The sequence below is a fragment of the Ovis canadensis genome, chromosome 2 (genome assembly GCF_042477335.2).
Source record: "Ovis canadensis isolate MfBH-ARS-UI-01 breed Bighorn chromosome 2, ARS-UI_OviCan_v2, whole genome shotgun sequence".
NCBI lineage: Eukaryota > Metazoa > Chordata > Mammalia > Artiodactyla > Bovidae > Ovis > Ovis canadensis.
The window spans coordinates 238,632,368-238,659,939 of NC_091246.1; the positions used below are offsets into that span (position 1 = coordinate 238,632,368).

At 47.9% G+C, this 27,572-nt stretch overlaps 1 protein-coding gene across 1 annotated transcript in view; it reads left to right on the forward strand.

The window, feature by feature from the left end:
• ARMC9 (armadillo repeat containing 9) overlaps positions 1 to 27,572 on the forward strand; it is a 183,007-nt gene that overhangs the window by 144,850 nt on the left and 10,585 nt on the right. The window contains exons 21-23 of the mRNA XM_069578574.1: positions 12,315 to 12,430; positions 19,080 to 19,216; positions 26,064 to 26,193. Of these exons, the coding sequence (XP_069434675.1) occupies positions 12,315 to 12,430; positions 19,080 to 19,216; positions 26,064 to 26,193 (383 nt within the window). The remainder of the gene's footprint in view (positions 1 to 12,314; positions 12,431 to 19,079; positions 19,217 to 26,063; positions 26,194 to 27,572) is intronic.

Sequence of the window (27,572 nt, forward strand, 5' to 3'; positions counted from 1 at the left end):
AAGACTCTGCTGCTGCGGGACCCACAGGGTAGGTGTGAGTTGGGGGAGCTACCGATTGGCTGGGAGAGGATGGCAGCGTCACGGAACCTCGATCTGAGAGTGCACGGGTGAGCAGTGGGTGCTCAAAGCTGAGATCTGAAAGGAGGAGCAGATGCAAAGATTGAGGCCAGTTCAGACTGAAGCTCGTGACAGACAGCTGAGCACATGGGACTGAAGGCTTTAAAAGGGACTCCTGAAATTCTGATGCTGGTGGTTGACTGGGTCAGTTACGTGGACCCTGAAGTCTCCTCAGATTGGGCAGGTCAGCATTGGAGCTGGGAGCCAGGCTCTCAACAGCTGAAGCAGAGACAGTGACTTGGGAAGGAAAAAGATGGTGGGTGCAGGTGCGTGCGCTTTCACAGGGGCAGGCGGAAGCAGAAAGCCTGTCCATTCCCCTTGCTGCCCCACCCAGGCCCTCATCACCTCGTCCGGAGCGCTGGTCTCCCTGGTCACCTCATTGTGGAATTTCCAGGGGCTCCCGGCTGGAGCCAGTGTATGCTGGCAGAACTTGAGTTTGGAGGACAGCCAAGGGCTGGGCATGAGGGCATTGTTGGTAAGGGTTTTGGAGTTTACCCTGCATCAGCTGGGAGGTTGTCAGAGGGCGCAGAGCCGGGGAGTGACTCAGTTTGATTCATGTTTTACTACATTAACTTCTGTTTTCACTCGGGCTGCTTTGTGAAGCAGGACACAGAGGGGCAAGAGTGGATGAAAGAAGGGAGATGAGGTAGGAAGCTGGGTGACCACTGGCCCCCAGTCATGGACAAGCACCACTACCCCTCAGAACGACTCAGGGATCAAAGGACCCTAACTGACCGCAGATGGAGGTCAGGCGGGGAGGTGCTCGAGAAGGGCGGGGAATGAGGCACCCGGGTTCCGAACTGATGATGGGAGTCGTTGAGCCCTGACGTCTGGGAGGACACTGGCTTTGTCAGGAAGGACGGAGCAGCACTGGAGAGGATGTGCATGTGGAAAAGCAAGATGGTGAGAAAAGCAGAAGGCACGCGAGGGGGGCTTCTCTGGAGGGCGGTGGTGGAGCTGTTGAGAACACAGCCCTCAGATGCTGGGTCTTCCCAGCACGCAAGCAGGGATGTTCAGACGGAAACCCCACCACGGCCCCTTCCCTAATAGCTTTTAGCACCTCTGCACAATGAAATGCCGTGGCTGAGATTTTAACTTGTTAACTGAAGATTTTTAACAGCAACAACAAAAACAAGACCCTGAACATGCTGTGACTCCCAGCTGGATCATGCAGGTTGGCAAGACGCAGAAGGGACAGAGTTTTGAAATCAGCCAGTGGCCCGACTTAATGGCATCCGGAAATGGCGTCACTTTACCACAGTCTGTAGTTCTAAATCTCCTTAATGCATAGGTACTGTTCTTTTTACCAGAAGGAAATATTTAGAAAAGTTGCACACATGCTTGTGTATCTCATCGGTGTCAGTCTGTTTTCAGTGGCAATGTGAGTGGTAAGACTGAAGTATAGAAAGAACTCAGTACAGAGACGGGAAGCCCCAGTGTATTTGTACTGGATGGCTTCAAATAACAGAAATGTGTTCTGTCCCGGTTCTGGAGGCCAGAAATCCAAAATCAAGTTGTCCCACAGCCCTTCTGGCTCTTGCAGCTTCTGGCAGCTGCAGGCCCTCTTTGACTTGTGTCTGTGGACCTCCACATTCTACCTCCATCTCCAATAACCGTCTCCTTTTCTCTTTATGTTCTCTCTCTTTAAAAAAAAAAAAAATTTATTTGCCTATGCTGGGTTTTAGTTGTGGCACTTGGAATCTTTTTTTTCAGTTGCGGCATGTGGGATCTAGTTCCCTAACCAGGGATCGAACCCAGGCTCCCTGCCTTGGGAGCACAAAGTCATAGCCACTGGACCACCAGGGAAGTCCCTGTGTTCTCTCTGTCTCTTACAATGACCATCACTGGATTGATATAATGACCATCACTCTTATAATGACGCTGTCACTGGATTGAGGATAATCTAGTCCATGGGGTTGCAGAGAGGCAGACATGACCTAGTAACTAAACAACAGCAACAACTTAACTACAATTTGCAAAGACTCTTTATCCAAACCAAGCCACATATGCCCAGGTTCCTGGGGTTAGTACCTGGACAGACCTGTGAGCGGCCACCATGCCACCCACCGGGCCCGGTCACCGGAGGATCCCCTGTGGAAGCACTGTAAAGTTTTTATTAGAAAACTTACTGTCGAGCAATAATTGCTGAGGTTATATGTACACCCTCTGTTTGTGTCTTAGTTTCTTAGATCTCCTTAGCTGCCCTTAGTCACCCGGTCTTTTTCTTTTTTTTTATTTGGCTGTGCCGGGTTTTAGTTGCACCATGTGGGATCTGGGATCCTTACCTGTGACATGGAAACTCTTAGTTGTGGCATGTGGGATCTAGTTCCCTGACCAGGGATCGAACCCCAGGCCCCATGCATTGGGAGCACGGAATCTTAGCCACTGGACCACCAGAGAAGTCCCAGACACCCAGTCCTGATTTGAAATTGGCAGCTGGCCAGCACTGCAGCTCCCCTCACCTGCCCCCCTTGGTCTCCAGTGGTTCACACTAGGGAGGGTTGGTGGGGGAGCCCCTGTACGCTTGTTCACATGGGGGCTGCTAACTGCTCGTGCCGAAGGAGGGAACCTGCCAGAGATAGGAGTTGCATTTCCCTAGGGAATGTGCCCCCAAAGCACAACTTGTACCTCCCATTCTGATGTACCAGGGCGATCTATCAAAATCAGTAGAAAAATGTTGACTTTTTTGAAAACTGTATTCAAAAAAATTTTATTGAACCTGAGTCATTTGCTGAACATTCCGCAGAATCCTAGAGAAGTCTGACAAGCTGTTATCTTCCAGAAGTTTATAAAAGAGGACACGGAGCAGATAAACCTGTGCTATTGATGAGGGCTGGAGATAACAGGGAGGAATGATCAGGGGGTTGATGGTTCTCGTCCTGTGTGGCTGGCCCAGGGCTTCTCATTGAATGTGGGTTCACATAGAATCTAGGCCCCATCCAAGATCCCCTTACCATAATCTCAGGAGTGGTTATTGTATACACCAGTGACTGAAAAACTGCTATGTTGAGGGTGAGGATGGAGTACGAGGGTGGCTCCCCCCTCCCCCTCAGGGTGTTCTGAGAATGAAAGGAAGCCCTTTCCTAGGATTCCTGAACTCATGGCTCCTCCCCTTCTGAGCACTGATGGGCACCCCTGAACCCTACAAGGCCGTACTCGCTGCCTGTCCGCACCCCCTCAAGGATAAGCAGACAGCACTGAGCGCTGCAGAGCCTGGGGGCCATGAAAATACTGACGACCACAGGGAGCTCAGAGAGTCCCTGAGAATAGCAGTGGTCACATCAAATGTATCCTTTACTCATAATTCTGGTAAAGAACAGCACCCTTTTGTGTTTCTTCTTCAGTAGCAGGGCAAGATTGATGACTTGCCAACTTCTGCGTGCTTGGTTATGTCTAAATTTTTAAAAATCATCCATACTATGCCAAATAAGTCTTAATTAAATAAGTCTTAATTAATAATTCTTAATTCAGAATCATCCATACTATGCCACTTAATGCTCAATACCTTGGTCAAAGGGCTGTAGGTATTTTTCATAGAATCTCAGTTTTTTTGTTTTTATTTTGAAGTTTAAATTTATTGTTCAGTTACTTTTAACAACAGTCGTAGGTGTGTCTTAAATTAGTTGGGCATGCGTCCTGGGCCAAGTCCTGTGCTGACTGCTTCACACTTCTGATTGCATTTATTTAATCTTCCCAACCAACAATGGGGTGAATTCTGCTCACATTGCATGTTATAGATGAGGAAGCTGAGGCTGAGAAAGGCTGAAGAACATGCTCAAGTGTTATTTGAGCCTGCTTGCTCTTCACTACTAAGCTGTGCTGTCTTCTGGGAGAGCTGTTGATTTTCCAGTGAACTGTGTTTGAAAGTTTAGAGTCTCTGACTGTATGAAATATTCACAGTTACTTTATGGTCTAACGCTGTTGTTATTCAGTTGCTAAGTCATGTCAGACTCTTTGAGACCTCGTGGACTACAGCACGCCAGGCTTCCCTGTCCTTCCTCATCTCCTGGAGCTTTCTCAAACTCATGTCCATTGAGTCGATGATGCCATCCAACCATCTCATCCTGTCATCCCATTCTCCTCCTGCCCTCAATCTTTGCCAGCATCAGGGGCTTTTCCAATGAGTTGGCTCTTCACATCAAGTAACCAAAGTACTGGAGCTTCAGCTTCAGTGTCAGTCCTTCCAATGAATATTCAGGATTGATTTCCTTTAGGATTGACTGGTTTGATTTCCTTGCTCTCTAAGGGACTCTCAAGAGTCTTCTGAGAGAAGCACCATAGTTTGAAATCATCAGTTCTTTGGCATTCAACCTTCTTTATGGTCCAGCTCTCACATCTGTATATAACTGCTGGGGAAACTGTAGCTTTGACTAGACGGACCTTTGCTGGCAAAGTGAAGTCTCTGGTTTTTAATATGCTGTCTAGGTTTGTCATAGCTTTTCTTGAAATTGAAGCAACAGCAACGATTTTTAAGCATAGGCTCAGTTTTCGGAGGGGATGCCTGTTGTCAATGCTAACTTATCCCTTTCCACACTTTCTTATTCCCCCAAGTTCATTTAGTTTTTCAGAGTTCTCTTAAAGAGCTGGCTAAAGCAGGAGTCCTGGCCCCACCCCCACAGAGACAGAGTGTGGCCCTGGCCCTGGGAATCTGCATCTTTACTACACCCTCAGTGCTTCTGCAGCCAGAGTCTGCGCCATGAAACACGCTGCCGCGTGTGCAGACCTCCAGGTGAATGGGCCTCCGCACGGGAAGTTGGTGCAGCTCACCGAGGGGCAGGGCCCAGCCTCCTGGAGACAGGACAGAAGCTGGGGCACCTGCAGCTGACCCTGTCTTACTCAGTCAAAACCAAAACCAGGAAAGGAAGGGCTGTAGTTTCCAAGTTGTTTTTTTTTCCTTTTTTTCAAATTTGTCTTCACGTTGGGTTTTTTGTTTTGTCTTGTTAGTATTTATTTATTTGGCTGTGCCGGCTGTTAGTTGCAGTATGCAGGATCTTTAGTTGCAGCACATGGGATCTAGTTCCCCGACCAGCGATCGAACCCAGGCCCCCTGCATTGGGAGTACCGAGTCTTAGCCACTGAAGCACCAGGGAAGTCCCTGGGGAGCTTTCTACTCACGTTTCCACCCGTTATTTGTGCTCTGCCTCACCCTGTGGTTGAAAAGTCAGTTGGAACTAACTTAAAATCCATGTTCTGTGAAAACCCAACCAAATGAGCAGTGGGGAGAGCCCCAGCCCCCAAAGATTCCAAGTCCTTTTTCTTTTTCAGTTTGTTTCTGGGATTCCTTTTTATGATTACAAATGAAGCACATGCTTATTACTGAAAAGCCAAAAGTAAACACGGCGTAAACAGCCACCATAATAATTCTGTCCACCCAGCAACAACCACCGCTCCCTCTGTTCTCCTTCCGTTATCTCTGTGTCTTATCTTTCCTCCGTCGGTTGGAATTGAGCTCAACTGCAAACAGCCAGGAATCCAGCCTTACCAGACCCAGGGCTCATCTTTCACCTTCCTTCACCCAGACTATCAGGAAAAAGGGAGCATCCAGGTTTTGTGGGCCCTCCAGTCACAGGGTTGTGGAGGCCTTCTGTAAAACAACACACTATAAAGTTTAGGTATTAAAGCGAGTATCCAGAGTGAGAATTAGAGAAATAAATCACAAATTTAAATTTTAAGAATTGATGAGTCGATAACCAACAAAGATTTACCATATGGCACAGAGAACTTAGACCCAGTATCTTATAATAGCCTATAATAGAAAAGAATCTAAAAAGGAATATATATATATGTATAACTGAATCACTTTACTGTCTACCTGAAACTAACACAACATTGTAAATCAACTGTAGTTCCATTTTTTTAAGTAGTTAAAGGAAAAAAAAAATGACAGATACCAACATCAGAAAAATAATGTTTTGTTAACTAGTGGCTTGCCACACGCTATTGAGATAATCTGCATGGGTTGGAAAAGAATTTCCAGATACAGAGCATTTCAGAAGGGAGTGATTTTATTAAGAACAAAGAGCAGAGATAATGTGGGCACTGCGAGCGCAGTGGACCAACCTCCTGACAGACCAGGGAGAGTTGACAGTTTTCGTGGGTTAGTAGTCAACTTTTATAGCCTCAAAACAAAGAAAATTCCTGCTGGAAGGTTGGCATTAGGTGATTGGTTAGGGCACTGTAGGGTGACTACCAGGGTGGGCATCTTTGCCTAATTTGGGGTCAGGAAGCCTGCTGGTGATGATCACCGGGGCTTTTGGCAGTGGTTACAAAGGGGCTCCGTCCACTTCAGAGGGGACCTGGGTTCTGAGCTCCACTTCTGAGGCCTTGGTGCGAGGCCTTGCACCTGTGGCCTTGGGGTAGGACTCCACTCATGCTTCTTGTTTTCTTTCTGGATATTTTTTGTTTTATGCTCTTTGATTGCTTCTACGTATGTGAGGAGTTTGTAATATTTTCTACAGTGAAAGAAAAGAAGTTTTATTTCTTATTATTGAGAGATTAGACATTTTTCTCTCGACTTCACATTTAGTTCTTGGTAATGCTATATAAATTTTTAGGATTTCTATTAAATTTGAGAAAACCTTCCTCGAACTTCTGAAAATGGAAGACTAGGGACACTTCAAGTTTCCTTGCGCACCAACTCTTCATAAATACTCTGATGACCTGGGGAATTCCTTATAGTAGCTTCTACACCAGGACAGCTCACCATTGTTTGGCTATGCACAGAAGCGACTGAGAATGATACTTCTCATTAAACCCAAATTGTATGTCACCTGGGTTCAACAACCCCTTAGCTAAGTTCCAAATTGTCTTTGGGCATTCTAATACCGTGTGGGGAGGTATAATAGCAGACGTTGGAGTAGAAAGGAACAGCGCTCTTCAGTTCAGTTCAGTTCAGTTCAGTTCAGTCACTCAGTCGTGTCCGACTCTGCAACCCCATAAATCGCAGCATGCCAGGCCTCTCTGTCCATCACCAACTCCAGGAGTTCACTCAAATTTCACGTCCATCGGTGATGCCATCCAGCCATCTCATCCTCTGTCGTCCCCTTTTCCTCCTGCCCCTAATCCCTCCCAGCATCAGAGTCTTTTCCAATGAGTCAACTCTCGGCATGAGGCAGCCAAAGTACTGGAGTTTCAGCTTTAGCATCAGTCCTTCCAATGAACACCCAGGACTGATCTCCTTCAGAATGGACTGGTTGGATCTCCTTGCAGTCCAAGGGATTCTCAAGAGTGTTCTCCAACACCACAGTTCAAAAGCATCAATTCTTCGGCGCTCAGCTTTCTTCACAGTCCAACTCTCACATTCATACATCACCACAGGAAAAACCATAGCCTTGACTAGACGGACCTTTGTTGGCAAAGTAGTGTCTCTGCTTTTCAATATGCTATCTAGGTTAGTCATAAGTTTCCTTCCAGGGAGTAGGCGTCTTTTAATTTCATGGCTGCAATCACCATCTGCAGTGATTTTGGAGCCCAAAAAAATAAAGTCTGACACTGTTTCCACTGTTTCCCCATCTATTTCCCATGAAGTGATGGGACCGGATGCCATGATCTTCGTTTTCTGAGTGTTGAGCTTTAAGCCAGCTTTTTCACTCTCCTCTTTCACTTTCATCAAGAGGGTTTTTAGTTCCTCTTCACTTTCTGCCATAAGGGTGGTGTCATCTGCATATCTGAGGTTATTGATATTTCTCCCAGCAATCTTGATACCAGCTTGTACTTCTTCTAGCCCAGCGTTTCTCATGATGTACTCTGCATATAAGTTAAATAAGCAGGATTGACATGACTGCAATTAAAACTTGCTACTTTTGCAAATTTTACAAAAACATGTGACTGTTTGAACACATTGCTAGGGTTCCAAAGCTCCATCTGGAGACCTCCATTTACTGCTTACTGGTCAGAGCTGGGTCCCATGGCCCTTAGCTGCAAGGGGGTCTGGAAAGGTGTTTTTAAGTAGGCACATTTCTGGGCCAACAAAATCAGAGGGCTGTTGGTCAAGAGAGAGAGAATGAGTATTGAGTGGACAGCTAGCAGCGTCTCCTTCAGCTTCCAGGACTTTCTCTGTGTGTATAGATAGACAGATGTGTTGTGTGCCTGTATTTTCTTACAAAAATGCATGCTGTTTAGAACATGCCATAATTGCTTTAAGTGATTTCACCAGTACTCAAAAACTAGTACCGGGAAATTTTTTTTTTACCTAAATTGGTACATGTTGACCATCTTTTGCTACAGAACAAATTGTTGTTGTTATTCAGTCACTCAGTCATGGACTGAGCATGGACTGCAGCAGGCCAGGCTTCCCTCTCCTTCGCTATCTCCTGGAGTTTGCTCAAACTCCTGTCCATTGAATCGGCAATACCATCCAACTATCTCACCCTCTGCTGCCCTTTTTTTGCCTTCAATCTTTCCCAGCATGAGGGTCTTTTCCAGTGAGTTGGCTCTTCTAATCAGGTGGCCAAAGTATTGAAGCTTCAGCATCAGCCCTTCCAATGAATATTCAGAGTTGATTTCCTTTAGGATTGACAGAGCAAATTATATTCAGCTAAATCACATGCTGCATTTTTTGGGTTTGTGTGTGTGTGTGTGTGTGGTTAAATATGGTCTCTCTTTTTTTTTTTTTTTTTTGTAGCAGAATGTTTTTTCAGACAGCGTCTCCATGTATAACCCAGATGGGTGCTGAGTTCTGTGATGGGGAGGGTGGTTGTTGGGAACCCTTTCCCTTCTCTCCCAGCACCCCCTGAAGCATTTCTGTGGAACTCAGTATAGACAGATATGCTTTAAGACCTTTCCATCCCCAAAAGGCTCCTTTGCAGCCGAGGAACCCAGAGAGGGCCCTGGAGCTCCACACAAGCACAGGGGGTTGAGAGGTAAATAGGAAACAAGCCCTCTGGGCTCCTCTGAGATACCCAGCACCTAAGGCAGTCATTCTGGGCCCTCATACCAACGCTCTTCACCAGGGACCCTTCCTCAGGCCTTGTGATGGACACACCGGGCGATTCTGCCCACAGGCTGACCCAGTTTCCTCATCCAGTGCATGGGTGTGTGCATGCTAAGTCGCTTCAGTCGTGTCTGACTCTTTTCGATCCTACGGACTGTAGCCCACCAGGCTCTTCTGTCCATGGGATTCTCCAGGCAAGAATACTGGAGTGGGTTGCCATGCCCTCCTCCAGGGGATCTTCCCGACGCACGGCTGGAACTTGTATCTCTTATGTCTCCTGCATTGGCAGGCGGGGCCTTTACCAGTAGTGCCACCTGGGAAGCCCTTCCCCATCCACTGGAGAGGACAGATGCCACCCACCTTAGGTGATTTCTTAGGCCTGTGAAGTTTTAGGGAAATGGTGTGATGGGGGAGGGCGGTTCCAAAGGCTGAAACACGAGTATGAGCTGTGTCCTCTCTCCTGAGAACGGAGTTGGAAGGGTGACCTGGGAAGGACAGTGGAGCAGGGAGGAGGCATGGGGCGAGCAACCCACACACTCGCCATCTCCCTTCTCCAGCGCTTAAGCCCTAGCCTTCCTCTCCTAGCCCCTGTGGAAGGACCCAGGTGTCCAACTGGCATAAGGGAGGGGGAAAGAGAAGGCCCAGGGGATCCTAAGGTACCACTGAATATCGGACTTAAGGAACCTGCTCTGACGACGGGGACAGCGGGTCAGAAGGGAAACGGGAGGAGCAGCAGACAGAGGAGGGCAGTGCTAGTGATGGCAGGTAGGATAGCCTTCTTTTGCGTATCTCACAGGACAAGGGGGATGAAGCTGCACTAGCTCTTACTTGGGAAGCTTGTGGCCCATAGTTTCCTACACAAGGGTGGAGGCCTCCCATCTCCTCTCCCCTGCCTTTCTCCCCTCCCCGCTCCGCCCCCCTCCCCTCACCACCCTGCCCTGCCCGCCCCTCCAGCTGCTGGCTGTCCCCACAGCACAACTGAGACCTGGTTATTCCCTCCCACTGGAAACTGGCCCTTTTTTCTTCTTCCTGCCTCAAATATGAAAAAAATATATAAAGAAAGCTGAGCACTGAAGAATTGATGCTTTTGAACTGTGGTGTTGGAGAAGACTCTTGAGAGTCCCTTGGACTGCAAGGAGATCCAACCAGTCCATCCTAAAGGAAATCAGTCCTGAAAATTCATTGGAAGGACTGATGTTGAAGGTAAAACTCCAATATTTTGGCTACCTGATGCGAAGAGCTGACTCCTTGGAAAAGACCCTGACGCTGGGAAAGATTGAAGGCAGGATGAGAAGGGGATGACAGAGGATGAGATGGTTGGATGGCATCTCTGACTCAATGGACATGAGTTTGAGTAAACTCTGGGAGTTGGTGATGGGCAGGGAGGCCTGACATGCTGTAGTCCATGCGGTCACAAAGAGTTGGACACCACTGAGCGACTGAACTGAACTGAACCTCAAATACTAGATAAACCCAAATAACTTTCAACCAAAAATCAAGAAGTCGAAGATGTAACTCCCATTCATATATTTTCTGATTTTTTAAAAATAATTATTTGTTTCTTTGCCCGTGCTGGGTCTTAAATTGCGGCATGTGAACTCCTAGTTGCATCATGTGGGATCTAGTTCCCTGACTGGGTATTGAACCCAGACCACCTGCACTGGGAGCACAGAGTCTTAGCCACTGGACCACCAGGGAAATCCTTCTGATTTTTTTTTTTTTACATTTTATTTGTAAATAATTATAGACTCACAGGAAGTTGCAACAGTAGTAGAGAAGTGCCAGACACCCTGCACTCAGCATCCCCAGTGGCAACTGTAGTAAACTGTAGGTCGATGTTGGCACAATCCACAGACTTCATTCAGATTTCACCAAAAAAGTGATTTCCTTTTTAAACAAATTTTCTTAGTTATTAACATAGCTATGTTACAGAAAATAGAAAAAAATCATTCTTGGTTCACTGTCCTATGTGGCCACTATAAGCGTTAGTGTTCCTTTCCTTCCAGTCTTTTTGTGTACTTTTAGCATAATGGAAAGCGTCATTTATGTACCATGTTATAACCTGACTTACAATGTTTTAAATAAACATTTTTCTTCATAACCTAGTCGTTATCCTTGTAAATGGCCATATAATATTTCAGATGAATATGCCATATTTTTCTTCATTGCTACCCTGTTACTAGACAGATTGTTGCCGTTTTACTCTACAGTGATTTTGTAACAAACAGCTGTATTTAACAACTTCCATATTTTGGAGTCCTCCTCTAGGGACTTTCTTGGTGGCTCAGACGGTAAAGAATCTGCCTGCAAAGCAGGAGACCCAGGTTCAATCCCTGGGTCTGGAAGCTCCCCTGGAGAAGGGAATGGCAACCCACTCCAGTATTCTTGCCTGGAGAATCCCATGGAGACAGAACCCTGGCAGGCTACAGTCGGTGAGATCACAAAGAGTCAGACACAACTGAGCAACTAACACTCTAGAGTTTAACACCCAAGGATATGAAGATTTCAATGACTCTTGATATGCCAAATTACTTTCCAAAAGCACTGTCTCTAATTTCCATGCCACTGACATCTTAAACTGTTGCCAGAAGCAGATGGGGTAATTTCTTTAATTGTCACTCATTTAATAATTTAAGAATGATATGGTTTTTTGTGAAACTGTAGTTTTTACTTACTTGTAAAGTTGATGATTTTTTTCTTCTCTTGACTGGTGATACTTTTTATTTTGTGACTTGGCTATTCAAAATCTTTGCCCTATTATCTGTATGGTGTTTTACTTAACTGATTTATAAGAATTCTGTATCTAATGAAAATCTTAACGTTTAACCTGTTAACTGTGCTACAAGTATTTCTTCCCAGTTCATTGTTTTACCTGTTAATTTGGTTTATGATTCAAATACTTTATATATGGAAGTGTTAATTTTTTATGAAACCAAATCTGTCCATCTTTTTTTTCCCTTCTCACTTTCAAAAGTCAGTATACTCCAGAGATGTGATAAGTTACTATATCAACTCTTTTCTTCCCCTTTTTCCATGGTTTGATTTTTTTTTAAATTTATACTGCTAGATAGTATAATATGCAAGCTAAAGAGATCTTTCCTGACATTTTCTGTTTATCTGAATAATCTGTGTCGTGACCCTTCCTCACTTATTGCAAAGTCTCTTATTCCTATCGGTGAATGTGTTAAATACAGTGAGTTAGAAGGTGTGGTCTGCTCTCAGCCAGATGGCCTCTCCAGCCCTGTTTCCTCTTTGCTTCCACCAGATCATGACCAACACGGGGAAGGCGAGGCGGAAGGGGACGGCTGGCGTGCAGTGGGGCGGCCCGGAGCCCCTGCGCCGGCCTGTCACCCCCAGCGGCCACAGGACCGGGTACCCAGCGTAAGTCCGGGCTAAAGGAGGCAGGGATTTATTTTCCTAAGCTTTGTTTTGATGAACTGCAGTGAAAGATGTACGTATTTAAGAAGTCACAATAAAATGTTCACACTATAAAGTATTTCTCTCTTTATTATTCATCTTTGGGGGATTTTTTGAAAGGACAGAGGTCAAGTCTCCCTCTTCCCCGCCATGATTCTCAGGGTCTCCAAGACACTTACAGCTTTTATCTAGGAGAAGCCTGGTGATGGCCAGTGTTTATTCTGAAGGAAAAGACCAGAAAGGGGCAGGATGTCTACCCAGAGAGGAGACTCAGTCTTTTCTGCAGCCCCTCACCGCAGCACCAGGCCCTTTGTTGGGAAGGAGTGTCACAGTTTAAGATGCCACCAGCCTCGTTTTCTAGAGGATTTTTTAAAAGAACTATATGCAGTTTTGGCTGCCAAGCCTTTATTCATTCTTCATAGCCTTGCTCCAACCCTGTTTATATAAACAAATCTAGTCTGGTTACCCAGAGCCTCTGGTCTCCCTGGGAATCCAAGGACCACACCCCTGTGGACTCTTAGGGAACCTAGACCAGGCAGTCCAGCTTGGGCCTCTTTGGAGGTCTGGGTGACCTCTTCACCTTTCTAGACAGAACACTGGAGGGAAATAGGTGCACATAAAAGGGACTATGGAGAGCAGGCAAAAACCTACATTTGTTCACGCAACAATTATTGGCCGTTCAGTTCAGTCGCTCAGTCGTGTCCGACTCTTTGTGACCCTGTGGACTGCACCACACCAGGCCTCCCTGTCCATCACCAACTCCCGAGGTTCACCCAAACCCATGTCCATTGAGTCAGTGACACCATCCAACCATCTCATCCTCTGTCATCCCCTTCTCCTGCTGCCCTCAATCTTTCCCAGCATCAGGGTCTTTTCAAATGAGTCAGCTCTTCACATCAGGTAGCCAAAGTATTAGAATTTCAGCTTCAGCATCAGTCCTTCCAATGAATATTCAGAACTGATTTCCTTTAGGATGGACTGGTTGGATCTCCTTGCAGTCCAAGGGACTCTCAAGAGTCTTCTCCAACACCGCGGTTCAAAAGCATCAATTCTTCGGCACTCAGCTTTCTTCACAGTCCAACTCTCACATCCATACATGACCACTGGAAAAAACCATAGCCTTGACTAGATGGACCTTTGTTGACAAAGTAATGTCTCTGCTTTTCAATATGCTGTCTAGGTTGGTCATAACTTTTCTTCCAAGGAGTAAGCGTCTTTTAATTTCATGGCTGCAATCACCATCTGCAGTGATTTTGGAGCCCCAAAAAATAAAGTCTGACACTGTGTCCACTGTTTCCCCATCTATTGGCCATGAAGTGATGGGACTGGATACCATGATCTTTGTTTCTGAATATTGAGCTTTAAGCCAACTTTTTCACTCTCCTCTTTCAATTATTGGCCCTAAAGTATTTCAAACGAATATAATAAATTCTGCTTCATTATCCCCTATAGCTGAGCAGTTTGCTTGTTTCCAGGTTTGCTTTATAGTCATTTGTAACAAACAACCAGGCACCGGGGCTACAGCAGCAGACAGAACGCAGAAGCACCTGCCCTGTTAGATCTGGGTGCATGAGTGCTAAGGAACGCCAGAGACCCTGCACCCAGACCTGGTGGAGTTTGACTGCCCGTCCAGGACCTGACCTGCGAATATTTCAGGGCCCATGCTGTGGACCAGTGCTGAGATCTGTTTGATTTGACTTCACAGCTAGTTACCATGTGTTTCATATTTCAGGGTTTTTATTTTTCATTATTAATGTCTAAACTAATATGCCTTTTTCTCTTTAACCTACAACCAATATGTTTTAACCTACAGCAAAGTTGAAAGAATTATTAACAATAAAGAGCTTCCAGCTGTTAGCATCCTGCAATAATTGTGCTCTCTTGCTTTCTCACTCTCTTGCTCTCGTTCTGTGCATAAAATATAATTTACACACATACACATTTTTTGTTTGCTGAGTTGTTGAAAGCAGGTAGCATATTTTCAGCCCACATCTCCAAAGAATAAGAATATCCTTTTGTTTAACCACATGAAAGTGAAAGTCAATCAGTCGTGTCTGACTCTTGGCAACCCTATGGACTATACAGTCCATAGAATTCTCCAGGCTAGAATATTGGAATGAGTAGCCATTCCTTTCTCCAGGAGATCTTCCCAACTCACGAATCAAACCAGGGTCTCCTGCATTGCAGGTGGATTCTTTACCAGCTGACCTAGCAGGGAAGCCCATAATTGTTAACCATATAGTCACACCCTAAAAAGTTAACATTAATTTAAAAATACGAGCATATAAATATTCCCTAATTGTCCCCCAAATGTCATTTATATCTAAGAAGTTTTGTACTCGACCTTTTGATTCAGACCATAGCCAAGTATCGACTACGAGTAGACCCAGTTTATAAATATAATATCTTTTTGAATGGAAGAAGTAAGAGGAACTAATAAAATTCATCTTGTTTGAGATGGGAAAGAGGACACTGAATTATCATTAAAAAAATTTTTTTAAGTTACTAAAACCCTGGCTTTACAGAGAGGCAACAATAACTTATGCATGTTTAATCAGGAAGGAGGGCAAAGATAATCTAATAAATACAAGATCCAACCAATGGGCACAGTGAATTGGGTCAAATGTTCTACCTTATGGAGAGGAAAAAGAGGACATTCTTCCCTGCCTGGGGAGCACACATGGCATTCCCCTGACTTGTGGAAGTGTTCCCTGCAAGGAATGAGAGCCCTTCATTTTCCTGAAATTCCCCGACCAGGAGTCAAACCTGTACCCCCTGGGGTGGAGTCCTAACCAGTGGACCGCCAGGGAAGTCCCTGAACCTTCTGATTCCAACGAAGCCATTGCCCCATAACCAACTCCATCCGTTAGGCCAATTTAACAAACATTTATAACACTTCCGAGTGCCAATTGCCCAGTTCAGTTCAGTCACTTAGTTGTGTCTGACTCTCTTCGACCCCATGGACTACAGTACACCGGCTTCCCTGTCCATCACCAACTCCCAGAGCTTAAACTCATGTCCATTGAGTTGGTGATGCCATCCAACCATCTCATCCTCTGTTGTCCTCTTCTCTTCCCGCCTTCAATTTTTCCCAGCATCAGGGTCTTTTCAAATGAGTCAGTTCTTCACATCAAGTGGCCAAAATATTAAGAGTTTCAGCTTCAGCATCAGTCCTTCCAGTGAATATTCAGGACTGATTTCCTTTAGGAAAGTTGCTAGAGGTGCAAAAATAAACAATGTGGTCCCTGCCCTCAGGAGCACACAGAGCAAGCTACCTAGTAGGGAAGAGAGACAGTGCTCATAATTCAGTAAGTAGGTGATGGCAGAGCATAGGGGTTCCCCTCAGGCAGGCAGCACAAAGGTAAGATGCAGGATCTTCAGATCGCCTCTTTAAAAACATTACATGAGTCTCCGTTCCCAACCAGTGTCCTCTGATAACCTAGTGATGCCAGATGTGTAGATAAAGCAAGAATCTTAGTGACAATATGCATTACATGCATTCCAGATGCTAGTACTTTTGCAGTCAGTAATCCCATTCCTAGGGGTTTACACTGAGATAATCAGATACATACATGCACACAGCAGGAGTTACTGAAAAATCATTTAAATGCCCAAAGCAGGAGGCTGGTTAAATTATTATCCACACAAAATGTATTGAAAATAACATTTTAGAAGAATATTTAGTGCATGGGAAGAGCCTCACAAGATGCTACCAAGTGAAAAAGCAAATTATGAAATAGTGTGGATCTAACCTGCAGGCTGAGCGCCAAAGAATTGATGCTTTTGAACTGTGGTGTTGGAGAAGACTCTTGAGAGTCCCTTGCACTGCAAGGAGATCCAACCAGTCCATCCTAAAGGAGATGAGCCCTGGGATTTCTTTGGAAGGAAGGATGCTAAAGCTGAAACTCCAGTACTTTGGCCACCTCATGCGAAGAGTTGACTCACTGGAAAAGACTTTGATGCTGGGAGGGATTGGGGGCAGGAGGAGAAGGGGACGACAGAGGATGAGATGGCTGGATGGCATCACTGACTCAATGGACGTGAATCTGAGTGAACTCCGGGAGTTGCTGATGGACAGGGACGCCTGGCGTGCTGCGATTCATGGGGTCGCAAAGAGTCGGACACGACTGAGCGACTGAACTGAACTGAACTGAACTGAACCTGCTGGCCAAATATAGCAATCCCAAGTTTTGAGTGTGGTTTTTTGTTTGTTTGTTTTTTAGGCGTATATTTGCTCTTTTAAAAGAAGATACCAAATAAAATAAGAGAAGATATCAAATGTTAATAGGAGTTGTGTCTAGGTATTGGGAGGACGGGGCAATCTGTTTTCCATGTTTTCTTGATTTCTCACGATAAATGCTGGTTTTAAAATCAAGAAAAGAAAGGTTGAAAATAACGACTACAGTCGCCCCTGTGCAATACGGGACTCTCCATCATCCTGCATATGACGGCACCTCCCGACCCCCTCCCCAAGGCCTGTCCCCAGGCTCCATGTCTCCTGGGCTCCCTTACCTTCTGGCCCTCTGGCTACTTCCCTGGGCCATCCTCCTCTTTGAAGCCCACATGGTCTGGCGGTGACTTCCTCAAGTTAATGCTGCCACATCATGCCCATGACCTCCCAGACCCTGCTGACCACCCTCCTGGGAGCTCTGGAACTTCTGCCTCGTGGCCGCTATGTGCTGGTCCCCAGTTCTCCGCCCTCTTCCTCCTGAAACATGGTGGTGCAGGCCCCATCCTGTGTTGAGGTCCCCATCCTATCCTGCTGGTCCTCTGGTTGCCCTTACACGCTGCTGACGCCCAGATCCCACCCCAGCCCACTCTTGCCCCCAGTGTACGTGTGTCCCATCACCCCCAGATCAGTACCTCCCAGGTGAACACCCTTGTCTTCTGAGCCCCCTGCTTCAGGGAATGGAGTTAATACTCCCAGACATGGAGCCAGGATCCCACCCCAGGGTGCCCAGCCACCCCTTCCCCTGGCTCTGGCACCTCCTCTCTGCCCTCCTGAGCCAGCTCCTTCTCCCCAGCCTGGGCAGAGCCTGCAGACCATTCGGCCTGCCACAGTCCGCCCTCCAGAACCATAGACACAGTGATCCTTCTAGCACATCATCATGGAATCTCATTTCTGCGTCTTCTATTTCCTTTAGTGTGTGCATGCTCAGTCGCTCCGTCATATCTGACTCTTTGTGGCTCCATGGACTGTAGCCCACCAGGCTCCTGTGTCCATGGGATTTCCCAGGAAAGAATACTAGAGCAGGTAGCCATTTCCTCCTCCAGGGAATCTTCCTGACCCAGGGATTGAGTGAACCTATGGTTCCTGCATTGCCAGGCAGATTCTTTACCTCTGAACCACCTGGGAACCCCTATTTCAAGACCAAACTACTCAAACCCTGGCCGATCAGGTCCTTCTTAATTGACACTCTCCAATCTCCACCCTCAAAGTCACATGCTCCCCAGGACACTATGTTCCCTCTGGCCTGCATTTTTTGGGTGCCCTAAATCTCTCTGTAACAAAGCCGTATAAAGGTATGCTTTCTTTTTGCCTCCTCTTGCTTCATCTTACTTGTTCGTGGTGCTACCTCTGCTGGGAAATGTTCCCTCTTCAGCCCCCTGGCAAACCCCAGCCCAGAGATCAGAACCAACTGAGTCACACACACAAACACCGAAACACACATACACTGAAACACACACACACACCAATACACACATACACTCATACATATACTACATATACGCATGTACACACACACACACATACATATACACAGGTACATACACACACATATATACTCACGCTTATACACATACACAGAAATACATACACATTCACACACACAAGCCTTTCTGCCCTGCAGGGCAGTTAGGTGTCTGCTTATCTTTGCTGCTGGAACTGACATTCAAGAACAGCTGTTTGATGGGACAGAGCAGGGACAGGCCTGCCATGGTATGTCCCCACCAAGTCCTTGCTGTGAGCAGGTGGCTCGTGTCTCCTTGTAGATGGGAAGCGAGTATCGTGTTGCTGTGTGCACGCTGCAGAACCCTCCTGGGATCTGCTGTGAAGGTACCCTGCCTCTCTGATGTGCTTGCCCAGGCCACCATCTCTCACAGGCACCCAGTGCACATCTGCTGGGTGGACCAGTCTCCACCAACCCAGGTGGCAGCGTTAGACACGACACATACCATTAGATAGTGTTCCAGAGAACAAGCTCTTTCCCACTCCTGTGCCTAGTAATTCTTGTTGTCAGGGCTATGACACACCCCATCTTTTCTGACTGATTTCATCCCTGCACTAATCTGCTTCATCCTTGGAGGAAAGCCTAGAAGATTGATACTTTAATTGTTTTGTTGAAATGTTATGTTCTCGTGTCACCCAAAGTCAAAAGATCCAACTCTGTGTTAGAAAAATAATAGCCATGTTTAAAATGTGTAAGCGCTCACATGAGTGAGGCAAGGGGCACTTCCTTTTTCTTAAAGACATCCAATATCTGCCAATACTAGCTTAACAAAAGGCATTCAGGTGCTTCCACTTCCTGTATTTGTTTGTGATGCTACACAGTAGTCAGCAGTCAGATAGCTCCTGTCTGTATTGATTGCTACTTTTCATTTTTTCCTCCAGGCTGGAAGATCATCCCAGTTCCCCTCAGATGGCCCAGCATACCAGAAATGGCTGCCTCCCGTCCCTGCCAAACACCCACGCTCCAGTCTGCAGGGGGGGCAAACCTGCTGCTCCTGAGCCTTGCCCTTCCTTTTCATGTAAGAAAACTGGCAGCATATGGGGGGACAGCTCCAGAACTGGGGGCAGCTCTGGGACTGAGGGCAGCTCTGGGCCTGGTGCTGCCTAGGATCTTATGAAACTGCAGCAGTTCCAAACCCTGGAAGGCCTCAGCCTCACACCTGCTCTTGAAAAGCCCTCTGATCTCAACCATTGCCCCATGTCACAGAGGTTCTCAGGCATGGGACACCACAGCCAGACCTGACCATGGGCTTTTCCTCCAGACTCCCTTCTCTCAGAGCACTGTGTCCAGTACTCACCTCTGCAAGCTATTTGAGCAAGATTTCTGACTGGGGAAGCCACGTTTAAATGTGAGATTTTGAAGTAGAACTTTCGAAACAGTGTAGATCTTTGACCAAAATTCTGGTGCCCCAACTCTATTGCTGAGGTGGTCAGTTACACGGTAGAAGGCTGAACTGAGTTAGAAATGTACGGTCAGGAGCAAAAGCTAGTGTGAGATCCCAACACATTTAAAAAAATTATTTTATTCATTTATTTTTGGCTGTGCTGGGTCTTTCTGCCCAAAAACCCTTCCACAGGTTTTTCTCTGGTTGCGGTGAGTAGAGGCTGCGCTCGGCGGCCGTGCACGGGCTTCTCGCTGGAGCGGCTTCTCTTGTTGCAGAGCACGGGCTCTGGTGCTTGCAGTTTTCAGTAGTTGCAGCACACGGGCTCAGCAGTTGCGGCTCGCCAGCTCTAGTGTGCTTAGTCGAGCAGTTGTGTCCGACTCTTTGAGACCCCAAGTAGCCTGCCAGGCTCTTCTGTCCATGAGGATTCTCCAGACAAGAATACTGGATTGGGTTGCCATGCCCTCCTCTAAGGGATCTTCTCAACCCAGGGATCGAACCCAGGTCTCCCACCGTGCAGGCGGATTCCTTATCATCTGAGCCACCAGGGCTCCAGAGCACAGGCTTAACAGTTGTGGTGCATGGGCCTGGATTCTCAGGCGCCCTGTGGGATCTTCCTGGATCAGAGCTCGAACTCGTGTCTCCTGCACTGGCAGGCAGATTTACCACTGAGCCACCAGGGAAGCTCCCCAGACACATTTTGAAGCTTCTAGTTGAGCTCACCAGAGACTGATGGGGAATAAAAGTATTTTTTAGATGCTAGAAAAATATATATATGCTTTGAATTATAAATGTACAAAGTTTTTTTTTAATTTTCAAGAGGAAATTAAAAGGATATGAACAGATCAGATAAGACTCCAATTTCTCCATTCAAATAGGAAAAACAACAAGAGGAGCAGGTCAGATTCCAGTATGAGAAACATCTGTGAGCTTTCTGCTCAGAATTGGATTCAAATGCGTCTGATCCCTGATTCAGAGCAGTAGGCCTGTCACAGAGTCGGAACAAAGCCAGGCTGTTTGGTTACCCTGGAAAAGGGTCTTTTGATTACAGCAGTTTTAGAGGGTTTTGGGGTGGGGTTTTTTTTGCCATCTTTGATCATTTGTTATTTTACATGTGTTTTGCTAGAGCTCCAAACATTAATATGCCTTCTTTAAAAGATGGTTAGCTCAGTCATTTACCTAGAGATTTCTGCTGCCAGGGTGGAGGTTTTAGGTGGTCTAATGATTTTTGCCAATTTGACCTAATGCTGTTGAGTTAAAAATGATTTCAAATTCTATAGGGCTGGTCTTCCCAGGTGGTGCAGAGGTAAAGAACCCGCCTGCCAGTGCAGGAGACTCAGGAGATGCAGGTTCAATCCCTGGGTCAGGAAGACGCCCTGGAATAGGAAATAATCGCTCCAGTACTCTTGCCTGGAAAATCCCATGAACAGAGGAGCCTGGCAGGCTACAGTCCATGGGGTCTCAAAGAGTTGGGCATGACTGAACACAGCACCACTGTTCCAAAGAATTGCATTTAGGTTAACTTATTTATCAGTAACATCCTTTTTTTACCCAAATTGCCACCAAGGTGACCCTCTGTCTTGCACTGATTCTAAGTGTGGCCTTATCTTTTAGGAAGATTTGGCATGGTATTACCTGTAGGGTAGAGTCATTGGAGGTTGTCAGGGGTGAAGGAAGCTGAGTGGTGGCTGATGCTGCTGGTGATGTAGATGTTATTGTTATTTTCAAGAACAATTGCTTTGGACCCTGGCAAATTCTGGTTCCTTGCATGAAAACAGTGGGCATCCACCAGGGCACTCATCCCTCAGATCACCAGCCCTTCCCAGTGCTCTCCCTGGGGAGGCAGCAGCTACTCACCAGCCCTTCTAGATGGGCCAGCTGGAGCCATGCTGCTGCTGCACTCAGGAGCCTGCTCTGAGCACTGAGGCCATACTTTTCAGGTCCCATCCTCCACCAACTCTCATTCATTCAGGCCTGGCTGGGAGCCCACCTGCTGCCCTCCTGCCTCAGTGGACTCCCCTACACTGACCCCCAGTCCATCCTCACTCCCCCTGACAGATACCAGGCATATTAATCACTTCCCCCACCCCCAGAGGCTTCCCAGGTATCGCTAGTGGTAAAGAACTTGCCTGCCAATGCAGGAGACCCAGGTTCGATCCCTGGGTCAGGAAGATCCCCTGGAGTAGGAAATGGCAACCCACTCCAGTATTCTTGCCTGGAAAATTCCACGGGCAGAGGAGCCTGGTGGGCTGCAGTCCATGGGGTCGCAAAGAATCGGACACAACTGAGCGCACACCCACCCCCATGCCTTCTCTCTTCCTCAAGCCAGCACCCTTACTTAGTTCTCCTTCAAAATCCTTTTATAGGACAAAAGTTCTTCCCGTGAAGAAGCCAAGGGTCCAGCTTATTGGCTTTCCCAGGGCCATTTATTTATTTAAAAATTCTTTTAACTTTTTATTTTGTACTGGGATAGGCTCCCCAGGTGGCACAGTGGTAAAGAATCAGCCTGCCAGTGCAGGAGACACAAGAGATGCAGGTTCCATCCCTGAGTCAGGAAGATCCCCTGGAGGAGGAAATGGCAACCCACTCCAGTATTCTCGCCTGGAAAATCCCATGGACAAGGGAGCCTGGTGGGCTACAGCCCATGAAGTCACAGAGAGCTTAGCAAGTATGCACACATAGCCAATTGACGATGCTGTGATAGTTTCAGGAAAACGGCGAGTGACTCAGCCATATGCATACATGTGTCCATTCTCCCCCCGACTCCCCTCCCATCCAGGCTGCCACGCAACACTGAGCAGAGTCCCATGTGCTGTGCAATAAGTAGGTCCTTGTTGGTTATCCATTTTAGTTATATCAGTGCATACATGACCATCCCAAACTCCCTAACTACCCCTTCCCCCTGATCCTTCCCCGCTCCTGGGGTCATTTAATGAGCGCGGATTCCATTTGTGGTGTAGATTTCTATTCTTCCTTCCTTGCCCAGCACAACCACCCCAGGCCCTCGCCTCCTCTGTGGACCAGTGTGAACTTTCCATCCGATCTGGCCACCGCCTTCTCTTCCTCTTTTCACTCAGCCTCCTTGAGGGGGCAGGTGCAGACCGGCTTCAGCCAACATGCTCAAATGCTGTGTTGAGGCTAGTTCTGAGGCCGTATCTGGGCTCGGCCAACCAAGCACCACGGTTGAGGGAAGAAGAGAACAGCAGCGTGTGGCAGGAGCCTCCTGATCCTCGCTGTCCCATTTTGTTCCTTCCCCAGCGAGAGCTGATCTGACTTCCTCTTGACCCTTCTGCCCATCCAGTCCTGCTCCTCCAGCCCTTTCTCCCTGGTCTCTGCACCTGCTCACCTTGTCCCCTCAGCCCATTCTGGCCTCGCCAGGCCACCAAACCCCCAACAGGTCCCCTCACACATGACCTTCACCCCTGCTGGGAATTAATGCCCCACCCAAGACCCGCAGGGTCCCAGCACCCCGGCCCAAACGTCGGGTTTTTTCATGATGCCCACTTCATGGCTGTGCATTGCCTCAGCACTAAGGCAGGACTCGGAATGAGGAGGCCGTGGGATCCTTACATGGCTCCATCGGTTCTATGAGGGGCCAGAGAATACATTATTTTTAAGCAAAGGACTCAGCCCCACAGAGCCAAAAGGAAATAGCTCCCAAGAAAAAAAAAAAAAGAAAAGCCAAGAATGTGATTTAGAATCTTGTATGATTTTGGCCTGAGGAAAGTTATTCTCATTTCCTTCCCCATCCACCAAGGCTGGGATATCAAAATCGCACGTCCTGTCAGTGGACCCTGAGGGAAAATGCCAGCCCTGTTTGAAATGGATGAAGAGGTAGAGAAACAGTGGTTTGTCCCAGGAAGCTTCAGGTGCACGCACATGGCTGCCCTCCTCCTCCCAGCTCCCAGCTCTTTCAGTTGAGATACATTTTGAGGGATTGGATGGCGTCGGGGGCCATAGGAGTTGCTCTGAAAGTCTGCAGTGTGGCCTAAGCAGAGGGAGCAGGGGAGGCGGGAAGGGTGGCTGAACCAAGAAGACCTGAGAAGGTCTCCCAAGAGCCCAGCTCAGTTCTTCCTCCCTCCTGCCAGGGGGCTTTGGCACCTGTCCCCTACCGCCACCCACCCGGGAAAGCTCATGATCTTGGAGAGCTGCCTACCCCTGGGCGCCGTCTTGGAACACCATTGACTCTCAGGGGGTTCTCCATGTGCGGCCCAGCTCTTACGTGTGGTTCCACTCAACCATTATTCTATACACCCAAGTGTGGTCTCCTAAGCGTTATTATAAGCCCAGTCAGCAGAGAGCACAGACAAGCAGGCCTGTTATCCACTGAAGAGCAGCTCAGAGAAGGCTGAAATCCTAGTTCCAGTCACAGTTCTGGGTGGAGACTGTCCAGTGAGTGAGTGAGTGAAAGTCGCTCAGTCGTGTCCGACTCTTTGCAGCCCCATGGACTGTACAGTCCATGGCATTCTTCAGGCCAGGATACTGGAGTGGGTAGCCTTTCCCTTCTACAGGGGATCTTCCCAACCCAGGGATCGAACCAGGGTCTCCTGCGTTGCAGATGGATTCTTTACTAACTGAGCTATCAGAGAAGCCCAGAGACTGTCCAGTGTGGACTGTAAATAAAGCCACCCATGGGTTCCGTACCAGAAACAGAGTCCTTGTTTGGGTCAAAAGAGAGTTATCTGGAAGTCAAAGCTGTGCCCCCGTGCCCTGGGTTTGAGGAAACCTGCAGGGAGGATTCTTTTTATTTTTAAATCCAAGTATGGTTGATTTAAAATGCTGTGTTAATTTCTACTCTTACAGCAAAGTGATTCGATTACACATGTATATGCATTCTTCCTTCCTATTCTTTTCCATTATGGTTTCTCGCAGGATCTTGAATATAGTTCCCTATGCTGTATAGTAGGACCTTGGTGTTTACCCATCCTATGTATAACAGCTTACATCTGCTAATCCCAAGTCCCAGTCCACCCCTCCCTGATCCCTCCCCCACTTGTCAACCGCAAGTCTGTAGTCTATGTCTAGGAGCCTGTCTCTGTTTCATAGAACAGTTCATTTCTGTCCTATTTTAGATTCCACATGTCAAGTGATATCATATGGTGTTTCTTTTTCTGACTTACTTCACTCTGTGTGATAGGCCCTAGGTCCATGCGCATCTCTGCAAATGGCCCGATTTCGTCCCTTTCTGTGGCCGAGTAGCATCCGTTGCATGCGTGTGCCACATCTTTACCCATTCATCTGTCGGTGGACACTGAGGCTGTTTCTGTGTCTTGGCTATTGCAGATGATGTTTCTACGAACAAAGCGGTGAATGTATCTTTTTGAGTTACAGTTTTGTCTGGATATATGCCCGGGAGTGGGATTGCTGAATCATCTGGCAACTCTATTTTTAGCTTTTTGAGGAACCTCCATGCTGTTTTCCATTGTGGTTGCACCAATTTGCATTCCCACCAACAGTGTCGGAGGGTTCCCTTTTCTCCACACTCTCTCCAGCATCTGTCATTCGTAGACTTTTTGATGATGGCCATTCTGACCAGCATGAGGTAATATCACGCTGTAGTTTTGATTTGCATTTCTCTAATAATTGGTGATGTTGAGCTTTTCATGTGCCTGTTAGAGAAATGTCTGTTTAGGTAGGGAAGATTATTTAAGATAAAACTGAGAGCATTGCAAAGGTGCTAGAGAGATTCTTTTTCTTTTTTTAATGAGCTGAAAGGAGCCTGGGTTAAGGGGGCAGTGAATTCAGACTGTCACAGTGTTGCTGTGACAGTGACGTGAACCCCTTTGAGCTGGAGAAGGAGGGGTGCATGTCATTTGAAGTACAGAACAGGCCTGTCCCCAGACCCTTGGGAGGGACCCTCAGCAGTGTCATCAGGGTCTCCTCCCATCGTTCCCTGTGATCTGGGGGTGACCCAGGCGGCCTGGTCCTTGCTGGGTGGTATTAGGGAGGTTCTGCCCTTGTGGGAGAGCAGGGATTCAGGCCTGAAGGATCCAGGGGCAGCTCAGAGAGCCCCACCTCTGGGGCTGCCAGATTTGGCAAATAAAAACACAGGACACCCAGCTAAAGTTGAATTTCAAACAGACATGAATAGTTTTCCAGTGTGCCTCTGGGCCACTGTGCATCAGTGCCAAGCAGGGGGCCCAGGAGACAATTTCAGGTTTTGTTGGCTTTTCCCAAGAGGTGGGGGCGGGGGTGGGGAGGGGGCAGGCCACAGGGCCAAGGGTCCGACCTTCCCTGCGTGTGTGTGTTCCAACCAGAGCGTGCCCACTGCACCCTCAGGTTACAAGTACCCGAAGTGGTCGTCTTGAAAGGTCCCAACCTGCACAAGTAAACAAGTCCCCATCCATAGGCGCCGGGGAGCCGTGAGGGACTGGCCCCCGGGCTGTGTGCTTTTCTTAGCTCCAGGGCCCAGCCCAGTAAAGAGCATCTTCAAAGAGCTTCCAGAGCAGAGGTCAACTGAGCTCTCTCTCCTGACTCCTCCCAGCCACCACCGACGCCAAGCTGGGAGAGTGGTCGCCAGCAGGACGTCAGGGAGAGCCTCGTCTGCCCCCAGCAGGGGCCCCAAGCCAGCCTCGAGAGGGGCCCCGGACCCCGGAAAGTGGAGACACCACCAGGTAGGGGTGGAGCAGTGTCCCGGGAGGGCTCTTCTGAGGCCCAACCTCTGACAGTGGAGGCAAAGGAGCCTTCCGCTGAGGCCTCAAGTGCGGTTCTGAGACCCTCAGGGGAGTGTGGTCAGCTTGCCCGACAACCTCAGAGCCCAAGGGGAGGGACCTGCCCTCCTGAGAATCACCAGTCGTCAGGCCGGAAGGAGAGAAAAAGTTACAAACACACCCAAGGGACTCGTTTTAAGAACTGCTGGGTAAAGACTTTTGGGAGGGTGAGTGAAGAGAAGTAATTTGAGGTCAGTGGCCTCTCTTAGCAGTTCGCTTTTGGAGAGGGGGCTGCAGAGGGGAGAAAGGTGAGGCCTGAAGTCAGTAAAAGGGTTTGGCTCAGATGTCAGCTTCCTAAAACAGAAACTGGACCCCCAGGAAGAAAAAAAAAAAGATGTTTTCTGTTCCTCTGTGTCAAATGAGCACAAACCGGCAATCAATGGGTGAGGAGGGATTCTTTAGAATCTCGAAAGGACTTTTTTTTTTTTTTTAATGATCTCACAGGCCCCTTCTTTCAGATCTGAGGGAACCTACTTGGGGGAGGGGCCTGGCCCTGGACTCAGACCCAACCTGTCTTCTGACTGCCGCCCACCGCTTCCTCCGGCCTGGCCCCACAGCGCCCTGCAGGCTGAGTTTCAAGACAGAGGAGCCTCGCTCCTGCACTAAAACACTGCTCTATAGAGTCATGCTGAGCATCATGACGACACCCTTGGAGTCTCTGAGTAGAGGAATTTTGCATGGTGACCGGTCAGGCCATCCGTGCCCCACTTTCCCCATAGAACAGGGAGGGACGTCCGTTATTGTGTCTGCAGTGAGCAGGCCCCCGCCTCCGCTGTGGTCACAGCTGACTTGCAGCTCCTCCAGCAGCGGGCCCTTGCAGAGCTGGGTGAGGCTGTGGGAGGCCTGCATTCTAGGCCCCTTGAGGCCTGAAACCACCCACCCCCCTGCAGATGTGGCCCCCATCACAGTGCAGGAGATTCCAAGAAACCAGCCCACCGGTCCTCCCCTGTGGGGACCTTCCTGCCTTCTTGCAATCTCCCACTGATGGAAACGCCACAGAAACAGAGATTCCTGCCAAGTTCTAGAAGCTGCTGGACACCTTGGAGGGGTTAGGGCCCCCCGAGGACAGGCAGAAGGCCCAGCAGTGCCATACCCACTGGCGAGAAAGTCAGGGAGAGGCGGGGCGGGGAGACTCTCAAAGCCTACACCTCTGTGAGCACGCAGCTACCTTGCACCTTCCTTTCCTGCTTCAAGGGCAGAAGGGTGGCAGGGCTGTGTAGGGATGAGCCACAAGGACCTTGGGATCTGGTTGGGGAGGGGGCAGTCCTGGATGTGTCTACAGG